At 47.9% G+C, this 20591-nt stretch overlaps 1 protein-coding gene across 2 annotated transcripts in view; it reads right to left on the bottom strand.

Moving 5' to 3' along the window:
* Positions 1 to 250: 250 nt before the first annotated feature.
* LOC144723973 (TBC1 domain family member 9-like) overlaps positions 251 to 20591 on the bottom strand; it is a 50171-nt gene continuing 29830 nt past the window's right edge. The window contains exons 8-21 of one of the 2 annotated variants that reach the window (XM_078602785.1): positions 17193 to 17348; positions 14578 to 14728; positions 13832 to 14046; positions 13252 to 13369; positions 12332 to 12617; positions 11544 to 11670; positions 10146 to 10244; positions 9560 to 9631; positions 8679 to 8925; positions 7879 to 7944; positions 6324 to 6392; positions 4092 to 4204; positions 2423 to 2875; positions 251 to 1652 (exon numbers count right to left, since the gene is read on the bottom strand). In XM_078602785.1, coding sequence (XP_078458911.1) covers positions 1266 to 1652; positions 2423 to 2875; positions 4092 to 4204; positions 6324 to 6392; positions 7879 to 7944; positions 8679 to 8925; positions 9560 to 9631; positions 10146 to 10244; positions 11544 to 11670; positions 12332 to 12617; positions 13252 to 13369; positions 13832 to 14046; positions 14578 to 14728; positions 17193 to 17348 — 2559 coding nt within the window. In that variant the 3' untranslated portion in view covers positions 251 to 1265. Of the gene's footprint in view, positions 1653 to 2422; positions 2876 to 4091; positions 4211 to 6323; positions 6393 to 7878; positions 7945 to 8678; positions 8926 to 9559; positions 9632 to 10145; positions 10245 to 11543; positions 11671 to 12331; positions 12618 to 13251; positions 13370 to 13831; positions 14047 to 14577; positions 14729 to 17192; positions 17349 to 20591 lie in introns of both variants that reach the window. The other variant, XM_078602784.1, reaches the window with a different exon arrangement.

Consider the following 20591-nt stretch of genomic DNA (forward strand, 5'->3'; position numbering starts at 1 on the left):
ATAAGTGCGTGTTTATGCATAGCATGAAACAACGGGCTCGTGCCCTAACCTGAATGAAAGACGCATGCCAACATTTGTTAGTGCTCAGAATAACGTTGTTTTGGCCTTTTATATATTTAAAAAAATGTGTTGACCAACCTTAAGAAAGGTGAAATAACATTGGCACATTTATCAAAAATGTGCAGTGCTTTTTCTCCCACTTTCCAAATGTAGCAGAAAAATAAATACGACTGTGCTTGTGCACAATGCAAAATGCGATACCTCAATCGTCGTCAGCAGCAAGAGCTGCCATTCGCCACTAAGTGGCGGCGACGTCACCACGGCGCCTGTGCCACGCGTTCAGTGTAGAAGCCTCGCTGATGGGACGCCACGGGCCGACCGACTTCAGATGCCTGGCAGATGCACCAGTCGTTCCCCCGCCGTTCCAACTTGCTGCATTTTAAGCTGCCCGGCGGACCCAGCAGGACTCGAAGCAAACACCAAGCCCAATAGGGCAGTGCGGAGCATCGTACCCAAACTGGACAGCAGTGCCAATTTTCACGTGCCACACCTCAGTAGGAGCATTGGGAGCGCTGCTAAATTAAAAACTTGCAGCGCAGCAAGTTTTCACTTAAAACCCCTTCACAATCACTTTACGTGACTTTACGTGTGAATTTTACCGTCGCTCCAAATCAATAATCTCTGCTCTTAAAATCGCAGGGGTAGAGGGCTCAAACTCCATTGTCATCCTTGAGCCAATGGTGGAAATTTCACATTCCCACGGTGGGAGCCATTCCATCCATAGGATGACCATTAATGACTTCCCACAACGTGGTAATAATTTGACATGGTAAGAAGGGCTTTTGGCGTTGGATCAGGCTTTGAACTCGCATCCATGCAAATGCGATTCAAGCTTCCTGACCCACTCACACCCAACTGCAATTATAATTGGTATAATTATTCGAGAAACAAATTGCAGCCATTTCCCAATCCATTGGACTATTTACATTCATCGGCTCATAGCGGTGCATCAACAAACAGCGATTGTGCTTTGCGATTGTCGCTCGCGCAGTTTGGTGTTCAACAATAACAACTCCATGACACCACCACAACAACAACCAGGGGAATAGCTGTTCAAGCGCTCGCGGTCACGCGCGCGAGGTCGCACGGCTCGCGAGACCCCCGGGTGAGAAAGGCCACGGGTTTAGCGTCGCAAAAGTGCGTGCGGCGCGCATGAGGTCATGGGGGGGGGGCGGGGGGGGGGGGCTGGGGGTTTAACGACGTCGTCAGGGAGGGGACGAGGGCGGCTCGCCGAGCGAGGACGAGCTGCTGCCCATGGTGGAGGCGGCCTGGGCGGCGCGGATTTTTGCCTCGACGTCGCAGGGCCTCTCGAAGAAGGCCGCGAGCGCGGGCTCCGTGAGCAGCGACGCCAGGAACTGCTCGCACGAGATGGACCAGGAGGCAACCTCGCCGCTCGCCAACGATGACGACGACGAGGAGGGGCCGCGCGAGGAATAGGGGGACGTCGTGGAGGGTGAAGAGGCCGGGGACGCGAACGATGAGGTGGAGGACGAGGATGGTATGGAGGAGGTGGATGTAGAGGAGGAGGATGAGGAGGTGGAAGAAGCCGCCAGACGCGGCGTATTGGGGTCTTCGGGCTCGTCTGCATCCGTCTGAGGGAGGAAGAGCAACTTTTGAGATTTACAGTTATCCTCTTATAGCAATATAGCAGGTAAATCTCTCCCGCTTCATACGGGTAATTGTATTACAATTACAAATAAGACTGTGCGGTTTTAGTGGCTGTTGCACTGCACTACGATCGTGGGCAAATGGGTTATATTCCTGGATACAAACAACATCAGTGGCAATTGGTATCCATACCTGGCCTTGGTTTGAACTAAATTAATGATAAAACTACCTGGTAATACAAATAATTATTGGTTTGGTACTGGCCACAACCACCCCCTTAGTACGACTTCATTGCGCTTTCCCTGACGATGTATATATCTAAATAGGGAATCTCTGGGTATGTTCAAGACGCATATCTAGGGCAGTCAAGATGTACCGAGAACTACAGATTAATAATACCATCTAAAATCAATGTACCGATATTCAACACTCGCATCAATATATTATTAACTTTTAAGGAATGGTATTTAAAACGAGTATAAACAAGGGTGATTGTATTTTATTTCTGAAATAAAAATTCAACCACGCGGTGCTCCAAGTATAGTGCCCGACTCGCATTTGGATGGCTGCGAGCTCAAATCAAGGTCAGGGATCAACTCGGCCCATATTCCATCAGGGGTAAAAAATTAAATATTTCCAATGCGGGACATCAAACGGTGGCATTGCCATTGAGACGAGCCTGCACCCAAGGGGGATGTGGAAGACCCATTACTGGATTTGAGTTTGGGCCGTTAAACCACTGGAGCACTCTCACCTCACACTTTGTCAAAGGCTCCACATTGGGGGGCGGCTGTCCCGTCCCATGTGACCCTGGACTGGGTGACGCTGCATCCCCCAGGTTTGCCTGCGTCGTCCTCGAACAGCTGGTCCCTGGCTGCGTCGTCCTTAGCTCGGCATCTCTTGTTCCGGTCGTCCTCGAGAATGTGGCATTCAGCTCAGCGGGTTGTGCCTCGCTAGTTCCTGCCTGGTCGGTCCTCGAAGCGTCAGTCTCTGTCTGGCTCATCCTTGAATTGGGAGGGTCCGGATGCGGGGCGGTTCCCGGCGAGGCGGCGGGTCGTGACTGCGAGGCTGGTCCCGCACGCCGCCCAGCCTCGCCGATGTTGAGCAGCAGGTTGGCCACCATGGCGATGGCCTGGTACAGTTCCTGCTCGTTGGGCTCCTGGCTGAACATGTTGTAAAGCGTCTTGCACAGCTGGATGAATTGACCCTGCGGGGAAGAAAGGGATGCGCATGTACGGCGACAGAAGTTAGCGTAGGACAGCGATATAGTTATGAATACTCTTTGGTTTTTTCGGTAAAGTCACGTAGGTATAAAATTAAATAAATCACGACGTTTCGGGAGCAACACAAGCGTCCATCATCAGGTGGGAAAGCATGGTCTGCTGCTGATGACGGACGCTTGTGTTGCGCCCGAAACGTCGTGATTTATTTTATTTTATACCGACGTGACTTTACCGAAAAAACCAAAGAGTATGGATTCCAGCAGTCACGAAAGCTTCAAATCAAGATAGTTATGAAGATATGGATGGCCGAGTAGAGCCTGGCCCTGGCAAGGTCCTTACCTGCACCCATGTCAGGCCAGGGTGTATGCCACAGCTGACTGTATAGCCAAGGCAAGGTGAAATGTATCAGCCAAGTGTATAGCCTTGGCTTGGATATTCACTTGGTATTACACTTGATTATTAAGTGTAGAGCCTTGGCTATACACTTGTCTGATCTTACCTATGTCACTTTTTGTCTGTCTGTCTGTGTGTCTCTTTGTGTGTGTGTGTGTGGGGGACACACCTTGTGACGCTTTTAACTGACAAACTGCTGGTTTACATTTCAAGAAACTACACACATATACGATACAATAAGCCCCCGGACGAAACAACGCTATTTGTTTTTCCCATCCGTCAAATGTAAAGTAGTGAAATTAACAATGTATGACTATTAATTATTATAATACTATGCTGAGCGCGGCGCCAAAGCACGCATCTGCGCATGCGCGAAACGCTGACTCGTGGCCGTTGCCCCTAGCAACCCACACCCGATCGGTGGGCATGAGGGAGAAGCCTCATTAGCGTTCAAAATGCAGCAAAAAACAACAACGCCGAGGTTAATTCTTCACAGTGTGATGTTCCCTTCGGTAGATACTACTACTGTAGCACGGGCGGGGGGATGGTGGAGAGGGGGGCCCAGGCCCAGTCGGCCACGGTGCCACCTCGGCCGGCTGGGCAATCTAGGCAAGGCCGGCTGCACTCTCTAAATATGGCCGACTGTGAGGGCGGCCACAGAAGAATGCCCCATCATGTATATTATAGACATTCCAACTCAACTGGCAATGGCAATAATAAACAAAGTGAACATGTATACATTTTTGTGTAGATCCTTCACACACATACAGCATTCCAATCGTTCACTCGGCAAGGGTTCCTTCGCACCTGGTTCATTTTTGGCAACTCCTTCAGGGACTTCTCCCTCTCTTCCTTCTCCTCCTCCCACTTGCGCAGCATTTGTCTGTAGTCCACCGCCTCCTTCTGGCTCGCTCTCCTGTCTGCAGCTGACACACACCAACACGCACTTGAGCAGTCTAACCCCGAGCAAGATGCGGGGGGCGCATGCGTAGCCTACAGCTAAATGTACCCACTCCGGATGTACAGCCTGTCCCCGCTATAATACTAGCAGCATAAAATAATAGCATCATAATAATAATTCGAATTTATAATGCACATTCCCATCCAAGGATCCCAATGTGCACTACATGAAAAGCAGGACACAAAAACAGAATCAGGGCATTAATTCTAGATTTGAAGCTTTCGTTAGAATCAGGGCAACCGACCAAACTAAAGAGGGAAGGCCACTTAAAAGAGATGGGTTTTCAAATTGAGGGTATGTATATACCCTATCGCTATGAAAGAATAATAACAAGAGCTATTTCAGTCACTTTATCACTCCAATGCTGGAGGAAGGCCTCCGCCCACACCGTGTCGATCATGCTAATCGTTTGTGTCCATACTTCACCACATTTGGTCAGAGCAGGTTGGCGAAGTGGGAAGGTTCTGGATCAATTCGGAGAACACACGCCACTGATGTTAGCCGTGGCTGGGAATTTAACTCGGCCCACCAGCTTTTATAGCACGGTGCGTAAACCACGCAGCAATCGTTCCACCGCCACTGCCGCATACACTGAAATAATGTGTAGCCTGCCACTAAATGCAGAGGCACCATGTGCCATCAGCACAAGTGTGTGCTTGTGTGTATATGTATGTTGAATTTCTTTCGCACCGTAAATAGCGATCCGTGCTAATTGGAGGTGTGGTATATTCTGTCAGTGCTGAAGATGCACGTATGATAGTGTGCGCGCTCAGTGCATAGGTAGTCAATGCACCACTGTGTGTGCAGCTACCCAAGGACATAAAAAGACACTGGTGGTTTTCTATTTAGGTTTTGCTCTTCATTGAAGGCCCTGGACTTTTCCAAGAAGTATGTTCTCTGTGCAATTGTTTCGATTGAAATGCACAAGAATGTGACAATTGTTCGCCTGTATACAGCAAGGGCTATAGCTGTTATCGGATTAACTTTTGATGTAACACACAAGACGGTCGTAGGGCTTAGCGGCTCAGGGTTGGAGAGATAAAAACATCCCTCTCTGCATCGATTTGCAGAGCCGCAGAGCTTAAACAGCACCCAACCACCGAAGTGTATTTGCACACTGGCTTAGTGCCTGTGCAGGGGGCTTCAATAACAACAGCACGACTGACCATGTATAAATAAACCTGCTTACAATTGTCCTGTTTAGCCGAGAGGTTAGTGGAACCCAGCTTGCCGAAGGGAAAACCATGGAACTGCGTGACCTGCGAAAGCCGGATACACTGCACCTCCCATGTTTTTGCCAAGTGCAACCGCACATTCGTATTGGCCATGTTGCCACACCTGCCCATAGGTCATCATGGGAGCAACAGCTGACGACCCACTTGCCCGGCTGTTGGAGTGTGTTGTGCATAGCACTCTTGATTCATGCAAATGCACATCCATTCAAACTTGATTACCCACACACAATGGCCTGTGTGTTCACACACGGACAATTCGCTTATGACCCTGGGCAAGAAAGCCATGTACAATCGAGAGATGGCATCAAACAATGTATCTGGTCAAATCACCCCAAAATGCACCAAATCTCATCAGATCTGCAAATCTAAGCAGTCAACACGATAGAATAAACAGAATACCCTCTAGCGGAGGCCCTTCTGCCAGCAGTGGCATGAGCAAGCAAATACATGGCTGCAACCTTTATCTATTTTTTACACGCTTTTATTTAACTCACTCTGTCTGATGTATCCTCAACTTTGTCTGTTGTCGTATCCTCAAATCTTGTAACTCAATTTATACGTATGTCATACTGATGACAATACTATATTCTATCATCATTAAAATAAAAAATAAAAAATTTTAAGCAATCTTTTGTGTATCTTATTTTCGGCTTGGGTCTAATTGTCCACGCTCAACTCACGTTGGCTGTAAATCACCACAGTCCCTTACGCTGTGGCAAGCCTCCGGGCCACTTCCTGGAGTCGTGGAGTTCTGCCATTACTCGTACGGTACATTTCATTAAAGCGTGTTTTTAAAAAAGTATTTTTAAATATTACTTATTTAGTCCATGAAACCCCACTCACCAGGGTTGTTCTGTGCGTCCATGTTGATGAACCCATCCTCCGCGTCACTGTGATCCGCAGCATCCGAATCTACGGGAACACATCCCACACGTGGATACATTACAGGATGAAGTTGCTGGTGGCAAAACGATCGGCACTCAACTCATCTGGACACTCGAGCGTGCATCACGCCACTCAACACCACAGCGATACACATTCTCGAATGTACTTGCATTATGGGTAAAGTGCGCAAACGGATATTTATCTCTTAGCTGTGTGATCTAATACATAAAAAGCTAATGTAATTATGTTTTATTATATCTAATGTTAACAGTATATGCGGACGGTCCGCACCAAGTAACTTTATTTCAGAGGTAGAAACCACTACACCGTGAGGGCAAAAAGAGATTAGAACAAACCGAGGCGGATATGGCGATAAAAAGGGGAATAAAGGAGTGTGAATAGATGCAGATGCTGAGAGAACGCCATGGAGTAATGGGCAGTGATAATGAACTTAAAACTCACAGATAGCCAGTCACAGACATGGAGAGAGGGCACAGGAGCGTGTGAAGAGCTGGAGGCAAGGAGGAGCCCCTGGATGGAGGCAGAGAGAAAAGCTCTAGGTCCTCTCCGCCTGTGAGGAGTGGGGGGGCCCAGGCAGCGGGCATGAGAGATTGTGGCACGGAGAGGGAGCCAAGGGAGTGGGTTGCAGGGGAGTTGAAGGGAAGCAGAGAGAGGAGGCAAGGAACAAAAAGAAAAGGAGAAAGCAAGGAGAAATGATAGGACAGGAAGGTATGATGGAGAGAAACGGGAATGTCATTTATGAAATAGATTAAGACAGACCAGAATGAAACAGCAGAAGTTGGGAATGCTAAATTAATAATGGTGGTTAGAACAAATCAAATAGACTGTTTTCCTGCTCCAACAATGCAAGCAAGCATCACCAAAGCCTCAATATTATTTTGAGCCCATTCCATTAATTATTTGGCGTTTGACTTGTGAGAGGAAACTAGGACACCTGGGGATAATCCAACGACGTGAAAGAAGAACACTCACAGCTCTGCGCTGATGGATTCATTACATTGCAGGAGTCTCATCTCCTCGTGACTAAAGAAACCTGGCCTATGGATATGATAAGCAGAGATGAAAGTGGTATTCATATTTATGAACTTCAAAAAGGGAACGAACAGAGTCAACTGTCAACGAATATTTGGCGTTGCAACTTTTTAGATTTTTCACTCGCGCATTCTGAGGTAGAATCAAGGGTGGCCCCACCAGGGGAATTCAGCAGAAAAAAACATAGAATTTCCATTTCGAAACCCCAAGTTAAAAATCCAAATTTAAATATATTACAACAATGTAGGCAAAAATACAATCAGCATATGAACTAGTCAGAAGACAGATGGTGAAGACACACTATAATCAACCAAAATTAAAAAAATCATCCTTGCAGTAAATAGGTGGAGAAAACAGAGACGCAGTGTGTCCAGGGAACATCTGTCCATTGTCATTACTGGCCTGGTTGCTGCATAACAGAACGATTGAAGGTAATTATGGGTAAGTCCACTGGCAATACCTTCGATGAGGTGCAGTCGGTACAGCATTCGCAGCTTCTCTGTCAAGTCTCCGTTGTAAAGCACACCTGGAAGGGGCATAAAACAAAAACAGTCGTAAACACGAGAAATGGAGGCAGTGTTCATCGATGCTGAAGGCCCTTAAAGAGTGGTTGAAAATTAATCAATATTTCCATAGCGTGCACCACTCTGCCTAGGGCAACCATCTCTGAGACTTACCACAGTTGTACTTAGTATAGAGACCTTCAGATTGGTAACTCACAAAATCTAGATAAAGGAGTCAAGAGCTTGAACCACAGTGCCACATCTGGGCAAATTCTAAAGATATTAACGACCTTGCATGGCATAGAGGAGGTTGTGGGTTCAATCCCAATCCTGACGCCTGTATATTTGGAGTTTGCATGTTTACGTGGATTTTTTTCCGGGTCCTCCGGTTTTTCCCTCCACGTTAAAAATCAACATGCTTTTAGAGTATTTGGCTGCTATCAATTTCCATGTGATAAGCCATTTCGTTCAGCTATCATGTGATAGCCAGGTCGCTTCTGAAAAAGAACCATATAGCTCAGTGTGTGTTACCTGGTAAAATAAAAATAGTTTAGTTTTAATACATTTGGCATTTAAACACACAACGGCATGGCGGGAGGGTGGACGTCACACACGCTCCAGGAGTACGCTGCAAAGGTCTTTCGACCGTGGGACCCGTGGAAGACACGGCACGTGTCGCGCCTCCGCCCGCCCGCGGCGCACAAACACACGTGGTGGGACGACGGCTCGTGTGGCCTTCCCTTGCGTCGAGACTGACCGAGCCACAGCACAAAGTCGCGGAAGTTGATGAGGCCGGTGCGAGCGACGTCCATCGCGGAGAAAACGCGCGAGAAGAGGCAGGCCGAGTGCTCGCCGCACGCCCACGGCGAAAGGTGCGCCGAGAGGCGGAGGAACTGCTCGCGGCACACGCGGTACTGCTGCATGTACGGCAGGCTCGGGTCGTGGCGGCCCAGCGCGGCGCGGCCCCCGTCGGTGGCCCAGTAGACGCTCTGCACGTGAACGAGCTGTTGCAAAACGGCAACAGGTTAACTGCTGTTGCACGCTTACAGAGTAAATACTATTTTCAACTAAATATTTTTTTTATTATACCTGGTAAGGCTCAATTAGCTATATAGCTCTTTTTTTAGAAGTGACCTGGCCACCAATGGTAGCTCAAGCAAGTGGTTTATTACGTGGAAATGTAAAGCAGCAAAATACTTCAAGTATAGTCTCACTGCACATCTGACCCATCCCAGCGTGGGGCGCCCCTCTCGGTCCGGGTAGTTTTTCACACTGGCTATTTATCAAACTGTTCCAGAACCAAACCGAGAAATTCTGCCTCACAAGAATCTGGTTAAGGGCCATACAGGGCCAGGAGTTAATAGTTTTTTGTCATACAATGTGTGTGATGTCAGCAGAACGGCTCTGGTTCTGCAGTGAAAAATAACCTGGTGCCTCCTGAGCCGTGCTGGGCTGGCTTGGCACACACATCCCTGGCACCGCGCAGTTGTACAGTACAAAACAGATTTAAAACCACACACATTCTCGCAACAAATATTTACCAACCGGCACAAAAAGAAACAAATGAGAAACAACAACTTTCACATTCCGCGCCAAACATCTTGGCATCAACAAGCATTGCAGATGTGTACAACTCACCTTGAACAAATCAAACAGATCTTCAAGCACTTTTGCTGTGAAGCCAGTGGGCCCAGTTGAGATTGCCCTCACCTTCGGAGCAAACGACAAAAAAAGTCAAGAACGTTTAACGTGAACAACGTCTTGATATGCAGCGGAAAGCCACGGAGAACGTCAAGATTCTCCTCACGAGTGCACCGCTTGGGATGTTTGTCCAATTCCTTTTAGTGTTAGTCTCTTGTGCGCAGGAGGAGCAACACTCAGAACGTTTATAGCTCCGAGAGGTGACCAAGCTGTTCGCTGGACTTCCCTTCACTGGGCACCTCACCGCCCCTGCAGGTGGACTTCTGAGGCACGCAAGCCAAAGGCGATTCACCAAGCCCCTTCGAGAAACCTTCTGGACTGCGGGTGTGCGCTACCTCGCCCGGCTAAGCGTGCCTCGCGTAGCTGCGATTGTGTAGGCGTGGGCCAGTGTTCCCGAGTGCAGCTGCCAGAGGGTCAGGAGCAGATATGTGGAGGGGTCCCCTTGCGGTGGCCGGTGTTGGGAGGGCCAAATCATGAGCACGCGTGGGCTCGGTGCGCGAGGCGCGGGTTTTGACGTCCTCACCACGTTGCGCTTGGTGGTGTCCTCCAGATACTGGATCACCTTGAGCCTCTGCCTGAAACGCATCTGTTCCATCAGCTCCGATTTGATGCTGCCAAACCTCTGCAAAAATCACGGTGAAACAAAGTCAGAGATTTTGATTTAAAGCTTTCGTGACTGCAGGGATTAATATTCTTGGTTCTTTCGGTAAAGTCATGTAGAAGGGAAATAATAAAATAAAAAATATAGAAAACAATAAAAATTCTCACGACGTTTCGACTGCAACACAAGCACTCATCATCAGGTGTGAAATCCACAGCAAGAAAAAAAAAATGCCCACTTGTGTTGCAGTCGAAACGTCGTGAGAATTTTTATTGTTTTATATTTTTATTATTTTATTATTTCCCTTCTACGTGACTTTACCGAAAGAACCAAAAATATAAAAGTCAGAGATGCGTAGGCAGCACCCCCAGATTAACAAGGCGGCATTCAGGATTTCTGCCAGTGAATGCTCCATGTTATTTTATTATATATCAGTCTACAGATTGACACAGCAGTACAAAAAAAAGACATGACTCAAAAACGTTATCCATTATATTGTGGACACGTGTCCAGCGCTGCCCGACATGAGTTTTTTTATCAGACAAAAACACTGCAAAGTCCTGCTCAGATGCTCCATCATAGTACATTAGTCAAGTGACTGTGCCGTCACTCCCCTACATTATTAACACGTCAACGCAATGGCCATCATGAGAGCATTATGACAATGTGAATGACCTTGATGATAATATAGAATTTCACAATAATGAAGCGTCAAACTCCAGTTAGACAGTCCAAGTGTGTGCTGACAAGATGACAAGATTAGACCCATTACTCGTTTTTAGTTCATCGTTGATTTTTGGGTTAGGGCACTTAATGGTCTGACCAACTATTTGTTATGGGTTGTTTCTTCCATTGAGACACAAGTGAGTCATCATAACCATTAGCCATGATCAATCCCATTGCGTCACCATCACTAATTAATTCTGCGATGTACAATATCAATCTACAGACGGCGTGTTGACCAGTCGGCGACTGGCAACCCAGACGAGTTGGTGGGCCGTGCGAGCGGCCCTCCTTCACCTCAGCGGGCCGCAAGCGTGACATTGTGCTTGTCCACTACTCATGACCCCACACGTCACCCTAGACACACGGAGACCAGGCCACACGAGCGGCCCTCATTCACCTCAGCGGGCCGCAAGTGTGACATTGTGCTTGTCCACTACTCATGACCCCACGCGTCACCCGATAGACACTTAGACCAGGCCACCACAAGGTCGCCCACCACTGCTGTGGACTCTGTTAACCATTGTGGCCACTCTCGTCCCAGTAAGGCAGGTGGGTGGTGGGGGGGGTGAACGGCCGCGTGGGAGTGAGCGGCACCTCGTAGGCGGTGTGCAGGAGGTCCGAGATCTCCATGGGGGCCAGGGGCTCTTCGACGTTGGCCGAGGCGTGCATGCTGGGCACGCACGGCAGGATGCTGTCCACGTTCACCACGCTGTCCAGGTACCTGTGCGGCGGATGCGTCGCTTCCTTTTAAGTATGTATTTCCTTTAAATTATTTTTGCATCAAAACACGCTTCGGTTAAATGGGACGATGCAGTATCACGACAACAACAAAAAGCTGACACATCGTCTCCACAATTAAAAATAAGTAACTCAGCGGGAATATAGCCATTAAAGATCTTTTTTAAAATTCATCATCAGCCACGTTCTATCTAAACATTTTTTTTTTATCAGGTAAAGCCCACCAAGCTATTAGCTATTTTTCAGAAGCAACTTGGCCACAAATGATAGCTCAACGAAGTGGTTTATCATTACGTGGACATCATAGCAGACTTATACTCTAATTGCACGTTGATTCGAAATGTGAAGGGAAAAACCGGAGAACCCGGAGAAAAATCCACGGGGAGAACATGCCAAAACTTCAAATATACAGCAGCAGGCGTTCGAGTCGGGATCGAACCCATGACCTCCTGTATACCAGGCGAGGTAGTTAACATCTCGCCACGATGTCGCCCCTATCCACTTCTGGATGAAGGTCACTTGGTCGCCACATTTCACGGTTATCGGCCGACGGCATCAGAAGGGAGTGGAGATCAAGCGGTCACCACCACCACCACCACCCCCCTTTCCCGCCCCGACCTCTGCCCGACAACGGAGTCACTGACCGTCCGAGCAGCATCATGGCCTCGCCGTCGTCGCGGCAGGCGAGCAGCGGCTCGGCGTTGGCGTGCAGAACGGCGAGCGCCAGCTGGAAGAGGACGCGCGCGCCGTCCAGCATGAAACAGTCGAGCACGCACGCGGCGCTCTCGAGTGGCAGCACCGACAGGAAGAGCGTGAGGAACCACGAGAGCGACGTGGTGGCGATGAAGCCCAACTCCTGAAGGCGCTCGTGCAGCGTGGGGAGGAACTCGGCGATGAGCTCCTCGAACACGCCCTGGTCGATGAGGGCACCTGCAGGCACGGACAGGCACGGATGAGTTTCGTCAAAAGCCGAACACGTCTTAACGAAACATAAACAAAAAGCTCACAACAAAGCTAGGCTCGTTGCAGATTAAAAATGAGAGAAAGTTTCGGTAAGAAAAAATCCTTCCCAGACACTGAAGCCACAATTGTGCACGCTTTAAGAAAACTTTTCACAAGTTGATATTTGTTCACCGTCAATAAATGATTAACCCGTTGTAAAGCATCACGAGTACTTTCCCAGTTTATGACAAATAATCTTATTACAAATTGCTTTGGCTCGCAACAGGGAAGCTGTTGTCTATCTAATGATCACACACGTAGGTGTAAGTTAACGTGTGAAACAGCCACAAATGGCGATTCTGCCAGCCAAGACAAGACGTACAGAATAGCTTTACAGCAACCTCTGCAGATATGCTTACTTCCTGACCAATGGAAGCACGGGAGTTCATGATAAAATGGATCTCATTTTCGTCCACCAACTCAGCCACCCTAGTTGTCCACCGTTAGTGCCGGTTCTGGCGGCCTCTATCATTCTGCCGTCCCTTACACTTTTCCAGGCCAAGCGGTTGCCCATTTGACCCGCTCGCTCCAGCCCGGCATGGACACGGCATGCAGCGCTCACCGACCACGCGGTTGTTGTAGTAGTCCGGCAGCAGCCGCTCACACAGAGCCACCAGCAGCCAGAAAGCCTCCTCCTCACTCGCAAAGATGAGCAGAGCTGACGTCACAATGTTCATGGCCTGCAGAAGAACGTGCGATGATGCCGGCGTCATTTGTCGTCTCATTGGTCGGCAGGATGGCAACTGCGAGAACATTCGCTTGCAACCGTACGGAATGCACGATAGGTTAAGAGTGCTCATCTGATTAATGGGACGTAGTACATTTACTTAGCGATGTGTGTTACATAAGGGACCTCCTAGTTTGCGCATGGCGGTTACATGCACAGGTCACCATGGTTGTGTTGTAGCCTGTAATATAAATAATCGATTCTTGCACACACAATTCGATGCCTGTATCGTAAATGTAAAAATATATTTTAATCGATCGATCGCTCCAGGTCAGACAGTCTGCGTGCAGGTGGCATTTACGAGCGGCGCTGCTGCCTCGTGCTCTCACGATCGCGTGCGCACGCGTGAGAGCGTGTGCGTACGCATGCAAACGCGTACGAGCGCATGCGTGTGCATGACTACAGCTGGGCTCGCCTGGCAGTATCCGATGCGCGGGTTGCGGTGTGCGTAGGCCGTGAGCACGCGGCGCAGGGCGTCGATGCCCAGCGGGTGCTGGAAGGCCGGGTGCTCGGGCAGCGAGCGGTGGAGGTCGCGCTCAATCTCCTCCGTGGCGATGCTGGCGCGGCCCAGCGAGCGCTCCACCAGCTCCGCGTAATGCCCGGGATGCGTGCCCATGTCGTGCACCGCCCCTACGCGGCGGTCCCCACAAATCGCAACGCGCGCAAAGTATGTTGAATTTATGTTGAACTTCTTTCGCGCCGTACGTAGCCATCTGTGCTGATCGGAGGGGCGGGGGAAGGACAAAAAGCTAAACGTAAAAAGCAGTTATAAAGAAATGAGCTTTCAATCTAGATGATTTAAAAGTGCATAGCTCCAGTGGCTTCCTAATATCGGAAGGAAGCACACGTTCCAGACGGCCGCAGAAGCGCATCTGAAAGTGTGCGATGCAGTGACCGTCTTTGTTCGATGGCTTTACAAAAGCCGCTGGGAGGATGACCAGAAGCCGCCTGATGGTTTAAAAGCAACACTTCACTCTCGATGGCGACGTGCGCACGTAAAAACAAAATAACGGAGCGGTCGAAGATCGCCGGCAGTAGCCTGAAAACGCTGGCCTAGTATAATGGCCACCGCTCTCTCTGAAGAAGAGCCACAGCCTCGCAAAAAAAATCAGTCCGCTTCATGTTCGTCCGCGTAGCTGGCAGTGGTCGCGTGCGCCGCACCTGAGAAGAGCAGCCAGAGCTCTCTGCGGAGCCGCACGGGGATGCCCTGCATGACGAGGTGGCGCGTGTGCTCCGTCACGTACATGCACGTCGCGCGGCCAAACTGCTGGAAGTGCTTCCGCCACATCTCCTCCTTTGACACCTCCTTCGACTGCAAAAGGCACCGCGCCAAACTCTGAGGCGTCAACCGGTTTTGATGACCGGGGGGTCTTATATCAAATAAAAATGACGTTTTTTTTTTTTTGCACAGCGTCATTCATGCAAATCTCATCACAATCAGTGGAACCTTGATAAGCACATTCAAGAAATATCCCTCCCCATTTTATTTCTTATACACATTCTATGCAATAAATTAGCAAAAGGTGCATCAATTTGTCAATTTGATGCTCCAAATTCGCTGTAATGTAAAAAAAAAATATCGATTATTGAATCAAATCGCATTCCAGAGCCCTGAAAAACACAGCGAATTTCAAGAGTGGCAAATCTTAAAACGCCAGTTAAATATTACTTTTATCGTCATTTTGAATTAATTAGATTTACATTGGTAATTTCTTTAAGTGGATATATATTGATTTAATTGTCTTTTTCGAGCACGTCAGCAGTTCATAACACGTACATCTATAAATGTGCTTGTTGAGGCTGTGTAGAGAGTCCTGTGCAGTAAATTGTACATTATAAAGATAATAATTCATTTGTTTATTGAGTGACGGTTAGGGCAGGGAGTTCCACAAGACAGCAAATCCACACCAATCAACTACATTGTTATTGCCCGAGCACTTATTACAACCGTGCTGACCCAGGGTCGAAAATTTGTGAGATCCAAATCTTGGTCGGGTAGTTTCCTCCGCCCATCATCCCTCCTGTGTCACTGAAACGTGCAACCACGCTGTGCCGAGTTTATAAACGAAACTATAATACTTGTTTAATTTACGAGGTAAGGCCCACGGAGCTAGATACCTCTTTTTCAGAAGTGGCCTGGCCACAAATTAAGTGACAATTTATAGCAGCCAAATACCCAAAAACGCATGTTTCTAAATGTGGAGGGAAAAACCGGAGGAGCCGGAGAAAAATCCACGCGGCCACGGGGAGAACACGCAAACTTCAAATATACAGGTGTCAGGGTCGGGATCGAACCCACAACCTCCTACATACCAGGCGAGGTAGTTAACAGCTCGCGACCGTGGCACCTCTCATGTCCTGTGCAAAGACCGTGTAAAAGTTATTAAGAGAATGTGCGATGTATGCCACTGGCTCAAGGCTGCCTATGAAGATGAGCCAGATGACACATCGACCTGAGATTGTCACGGAAACCATTCTCTCATCACTTCAGCAGTTACTTCCGTGTCTCTACGACAGCAACCAGCACATTCCTCGTTCTTTGAAATGATATTCCAGGAGTCCATCCGATCTCTATGACGTGGTCTACACACTTTGAATACTCATCTCAATCCGTGCAGCATGCAGCCAAACTCACTCACTGCACGTTGGAACATTCCGTCTTAGGTGGGTTGCAGTGTGGGCCAAGTTTCTGTGTTTTTGTTGCTGAAACAAATGGTGGTGAATATTTCACTTATGTCCGCCTGCGGCCACTTCTCCATTAGGAAAACCACTTTTGATTATCGCTAAAGAACTCAATCTCCTGATTAGAACACACTGACAAAGATAAGCTACACCCTGCCAATTGATTGTCCCACGGAGTATGCGCTGGACACATTGAAAGACAAGACACTAATATGTCCATTAGTTAAACCTGTGCCATGAAAACTTAACATTGCAGACAATTGTGGGGAGACTCGGAGGTAATAATTCAACATCAGCACTGTTGGTATATTTCATTAAAATTCTCTCATCTCGCCTAACCATTAGACACCAGCGTAATTACATCACTTTGGCATTGGCAGGACGTGCTTATCAACTAATGGGGCACGGCATGACGAGCTGCACGTCCTTATCGGTTGCCAGTTCACAGAAAGCAATGGCACAGCAACCAGAGCCACTTCTGTAATTTCAGTTATCTAGGCTGCCTGTCGTTCTGCAACTACAAACTGTAGAGAAAGAAAAAATTGCTTTTGGCAAAGAGAATACAAACATCTAAATGACGTAACATCTTCTCAAACAAGCACTCAACTCCACTTGTGGTCCTTGATATCGTGTTCCACCCATACTGTTTTGTTCTGTAAGTCGCTGTGCTCTCTCGTGCTATCCCGCGGTGATCAATAATAGAAGACAATGCTTGCATTGCATGTTGTGTTGCAAGCCTAGATGTCGTATTAGTAAACTATACACTCAACAATTTTTATTTCAACGGAGTGCTGAGCTATATAGCTCTTTTTCAGAAGCGACCTTGCAACAAATTATAGCTCAACTAAGGGGCTTATCACGTGGAAATTTAGAGGAGCCAAATATCCTAAACACATGTTTCTAAATGTGGAGGGAAAAACCGGAGAACCCGGAGAGAAATCCACGAGCTCACAGGAAGAAGACGCACACTCCAAATATACAGCAGGCGTCAGGGTCAGAATGGAATGCACAAACTCCCGTTTACCAGGCGAGCGGTTAACATCTCGCCATCTTCTTGCGAGCAACTTTCCCATTTCAAAGCAGAGATTGCGTACCAGTTTTATGTTGGGCTCCTCGAAGCCACCTTGATAGAAGACGTTCAGGAGCGGCTGTGTCCCTGTGAAGCTCACGGCGCCGTTGGTTTTCTCGGACCCACGTGGCTGGTGCCCTCCCGCCTCCTCGTCGCGGCTGTCGCTCTCGCACGGAATTACCTATCGGATATTTCAAGCAGGACGGCAGTAACACTCGATCGCGGAAGACACCGCATGAGACAGACTATAAACTAAACTAATTTTACTTTACTAGGCAAGGCCCACTGAGCTATGTAGCTCTTTTTCAGAAGCAACTTGGGCCACAAACGATAGCCCAAACGATGTGGCTTATCACGTGCACATTTATAGCAGCAAATACTCCAAACACATGTTGATTCTAAATGTGGAGGGAAACCCCGGAGGACCCGGAGAAAAATCCACGCAACCACAGGGAGAACATGCAAACTCCAAGTATACAGCAGGCGTCAATGTCGGAATCGAACTCACAACCTCCTGTATACCAGGCGAGGTAGTTAACATCTCACCAACAGGTTCGCTGGGGACTGCGAGTCAGTTTACAAATTCACAGATAGGGGAACTTCCAACTTTATCAATATGGTTAGTGAGCCATCACCAAGTCAAGATACAAAATGTCATCCAGGCCAAAAACACGACTGATACTACACCTATTCTTAGGTTTTTTCTGTAAAGTCACGTAGGTAAAACATCAAAATTAATGAAAATAAAATAAAAACAAAAATCACGACGTTTCGGAGGCAACACAAGTCTCCGTCATCAGGTGGGACCGTCACAGCCGAATTAGCTGCATCAAATGAGGCAACGATTCAAGAAGTAATCCCTTATAAGTAAGTTGAAGGGGGGGGAGAGGGGTGGGGAGCTCATCAGAATGTGGTAGCTAATGAATGGAACGTATCGGGAGGGGGGCGGGGCTCAAAGACAGCACGGAGTGCTAAGTACAACGCATCGGGAGGGGGAGGCCAAAACAATGGACGACGGCTTGGACGCGGTTGCTGCTGCACACGCCAACACAATGGACAGAGAGGGGGGAGGGGAGGTCTGATACACATGATAGACAAAAGAACGAAAATGCCCATGTTTATACCAATGCTGGCTGAACAATGGAAGTTTGAATCAGACGCCATCCAGACATCTACCCTGCGTCCTTCCCTGTGGAAGAGGTATGTGGATGACACTTTCGTCATCTGGCCACATGGCCTCCCAGCATTGAACCACTTCTTGGACCACATCAATTCTAGACACCCATCCATCAGATTCACCATGGAAGTGGAGAAAGACGGTAAACTACCATTCTTGGATATTCTGTTTGAGAGGAGGCCTGACGGATCCTTGGGACATTCTGTCTACAGGAAAGCCACCCACACAGATTCCTACTTGAAACCGGATTCCCACCACCACCCATCTCAAAAGAATTCTCTCATCAAAACGCTATACCACAGAGCCCATGGCATTTCTGACAAACACCACCTGACCGGTGAATTAAGACATGTACATTGGGCCCTCAGGATGAACGGATACTCTGACCGTACTATCCGCCAAGCTGTCTCTCCCACCACACAGAAACAGCCACTTGAAACTCCGACCAAAACCATCACGTTACCATACATAGCAGGCGTGACCAAAAAGATCTCCAAAATTCTAAACAATCATAAGATCCAAGTCCGATTCAGTACAGTGCATAAAATCCGTGATCTGATTCCATCTGTGAAGGATGTCGTTCCTGACTTACAGTATCCTGGAGTCTACAAATTGAGTTGCATTTGTGGTGATTGCTACATTGGAGAAACGAAACGTCATGTTTCTGATCGTGTCCGCGAGCACAAGTCAGATCTGAAACACGGCAGAACTGATTCTTCTGCCGTTGCCGATCATTGCTACAACTCGGTGGGCTCTCATGAAATTGTCTTTTCCGAGACCAAGGTTCTCTGCAAACCTCCCGGCTACCATCAAAGGTTTGTACACGAAGCCATACAAATATACAAACACAGACATAATTTCAACCGTGATGATGGGTACAAACTTAGTAATCATTGGAAAGATGTTATCAACCACGCAAAAAAGACTTAATTACACTTTTTTGGACCATCTTATCTGACAGGCACTATTTTACTTTACTTCACCGAGTGTTAACATCCCCAGTTATTTTTTGGCAGTGCTCTCTTCATTGTTCAGCCAGCATTGGTATAAACATGGGCATTTTCGTTCTTTTGTCTATCATGTGTATCAGACCTCCCCTCCCCCCTCTCTGTCCATTGTGTTGGCGTGTGCAGCAGCAACCGCGTCCAAGCCGTCGTCCATTGTTTTGGCCCCGCTCCTCCCCCTCCCGATGCGTTGTGCTTAGCACTCCGTGCTGTCTTTGAGCCCCGCCCCCTCCCTCCCGATACGTTCCATTCATTGGCTACCACATTCTGATGAGCTCCCCCCCCCCCTCTCCCCCCCCCTTCAACTTACTTATAAGGGATTACTTCTTGAATCGTTGCCTCACTTGATGCAGCTAATTCGGCTGTGACGGTCCCACCTGATGACGGAGACTTGTGTTGCCTCCGAAACGTCGTGATTTTTGTTTTTATTTTATTTTATTTTCATTAATTTTGATGTTTTACCTACGTGACTTTACCGAAAAAACCTAAGAATATGATGCCTTGCAGTCACGAAAGCTTCAAATCTAGAATTGATACTACACCTGGCTACGGCTTAGTTCCTTCTGTCAGATCCCACAAGTTTGAGCTATATACAGCTCAAACTGTGGCCAAATCCCATTTGCATTGTATCCTGGCGAGGAGTAGCTTGCGGTGTTTTGTAACTGATGATAAAAGGTAATTTGTGAGCGCACTGGAACAGAATCTTTCGGCATGGGATTAGACTCTGTAACACATTTCACCATGGGTTTCACAGCCTCTACCCACTCAGCAATAAAACAGGAGCACAATATACATATGGTAGATTCATGCTGGTGGGTTAAAGTACAGGCCAAGTGAAATCGTTTTCTCACTAACACCAGATTGAACTCACTTTCATCCACATCACTGCATCATGTCAATAGAGCAGTTGGGAGTTTCGTTGGAAGATAGCGGCACGACTCCCAATTGGAAGGATGCGAGTTCAAACACCAGTTGGAGGGGGTTGACTCAACACTTAATCCCTCTGGGTTCAATAAACAGAGTAGCACTTTTGGGCAGCCCACGCTCTGTGTCCCATGTATTGATTTGGTCCCTTGATAGGAAAAAGAAACACCGCATACCATGTTTTAGAATATTCGCAAACAGGTGACATCCCAAAATTACTTCCCAGGTCTCTGTCATTATTTGGCTGCTATCAATTTCTCGTGATAAGCCACTGAGTTGAGGTATCATTTGTGGCCACATCGCTTTTCAAATATAACTA

Source organism: Lampetra planeri, chromosome 19, assembly GCF_965212315.1.
Source record: "Lampetra planeri chromosome 19, kcLamPlan1.2.h2, whole genome shotgun sequence".
Lineage (NCBI taxonomy): Eukaryota > Metazoa > Chordata > Hyperoartia > Petromyzontiformes > Petromyzontidae > Lampetra > Lampetra planeri.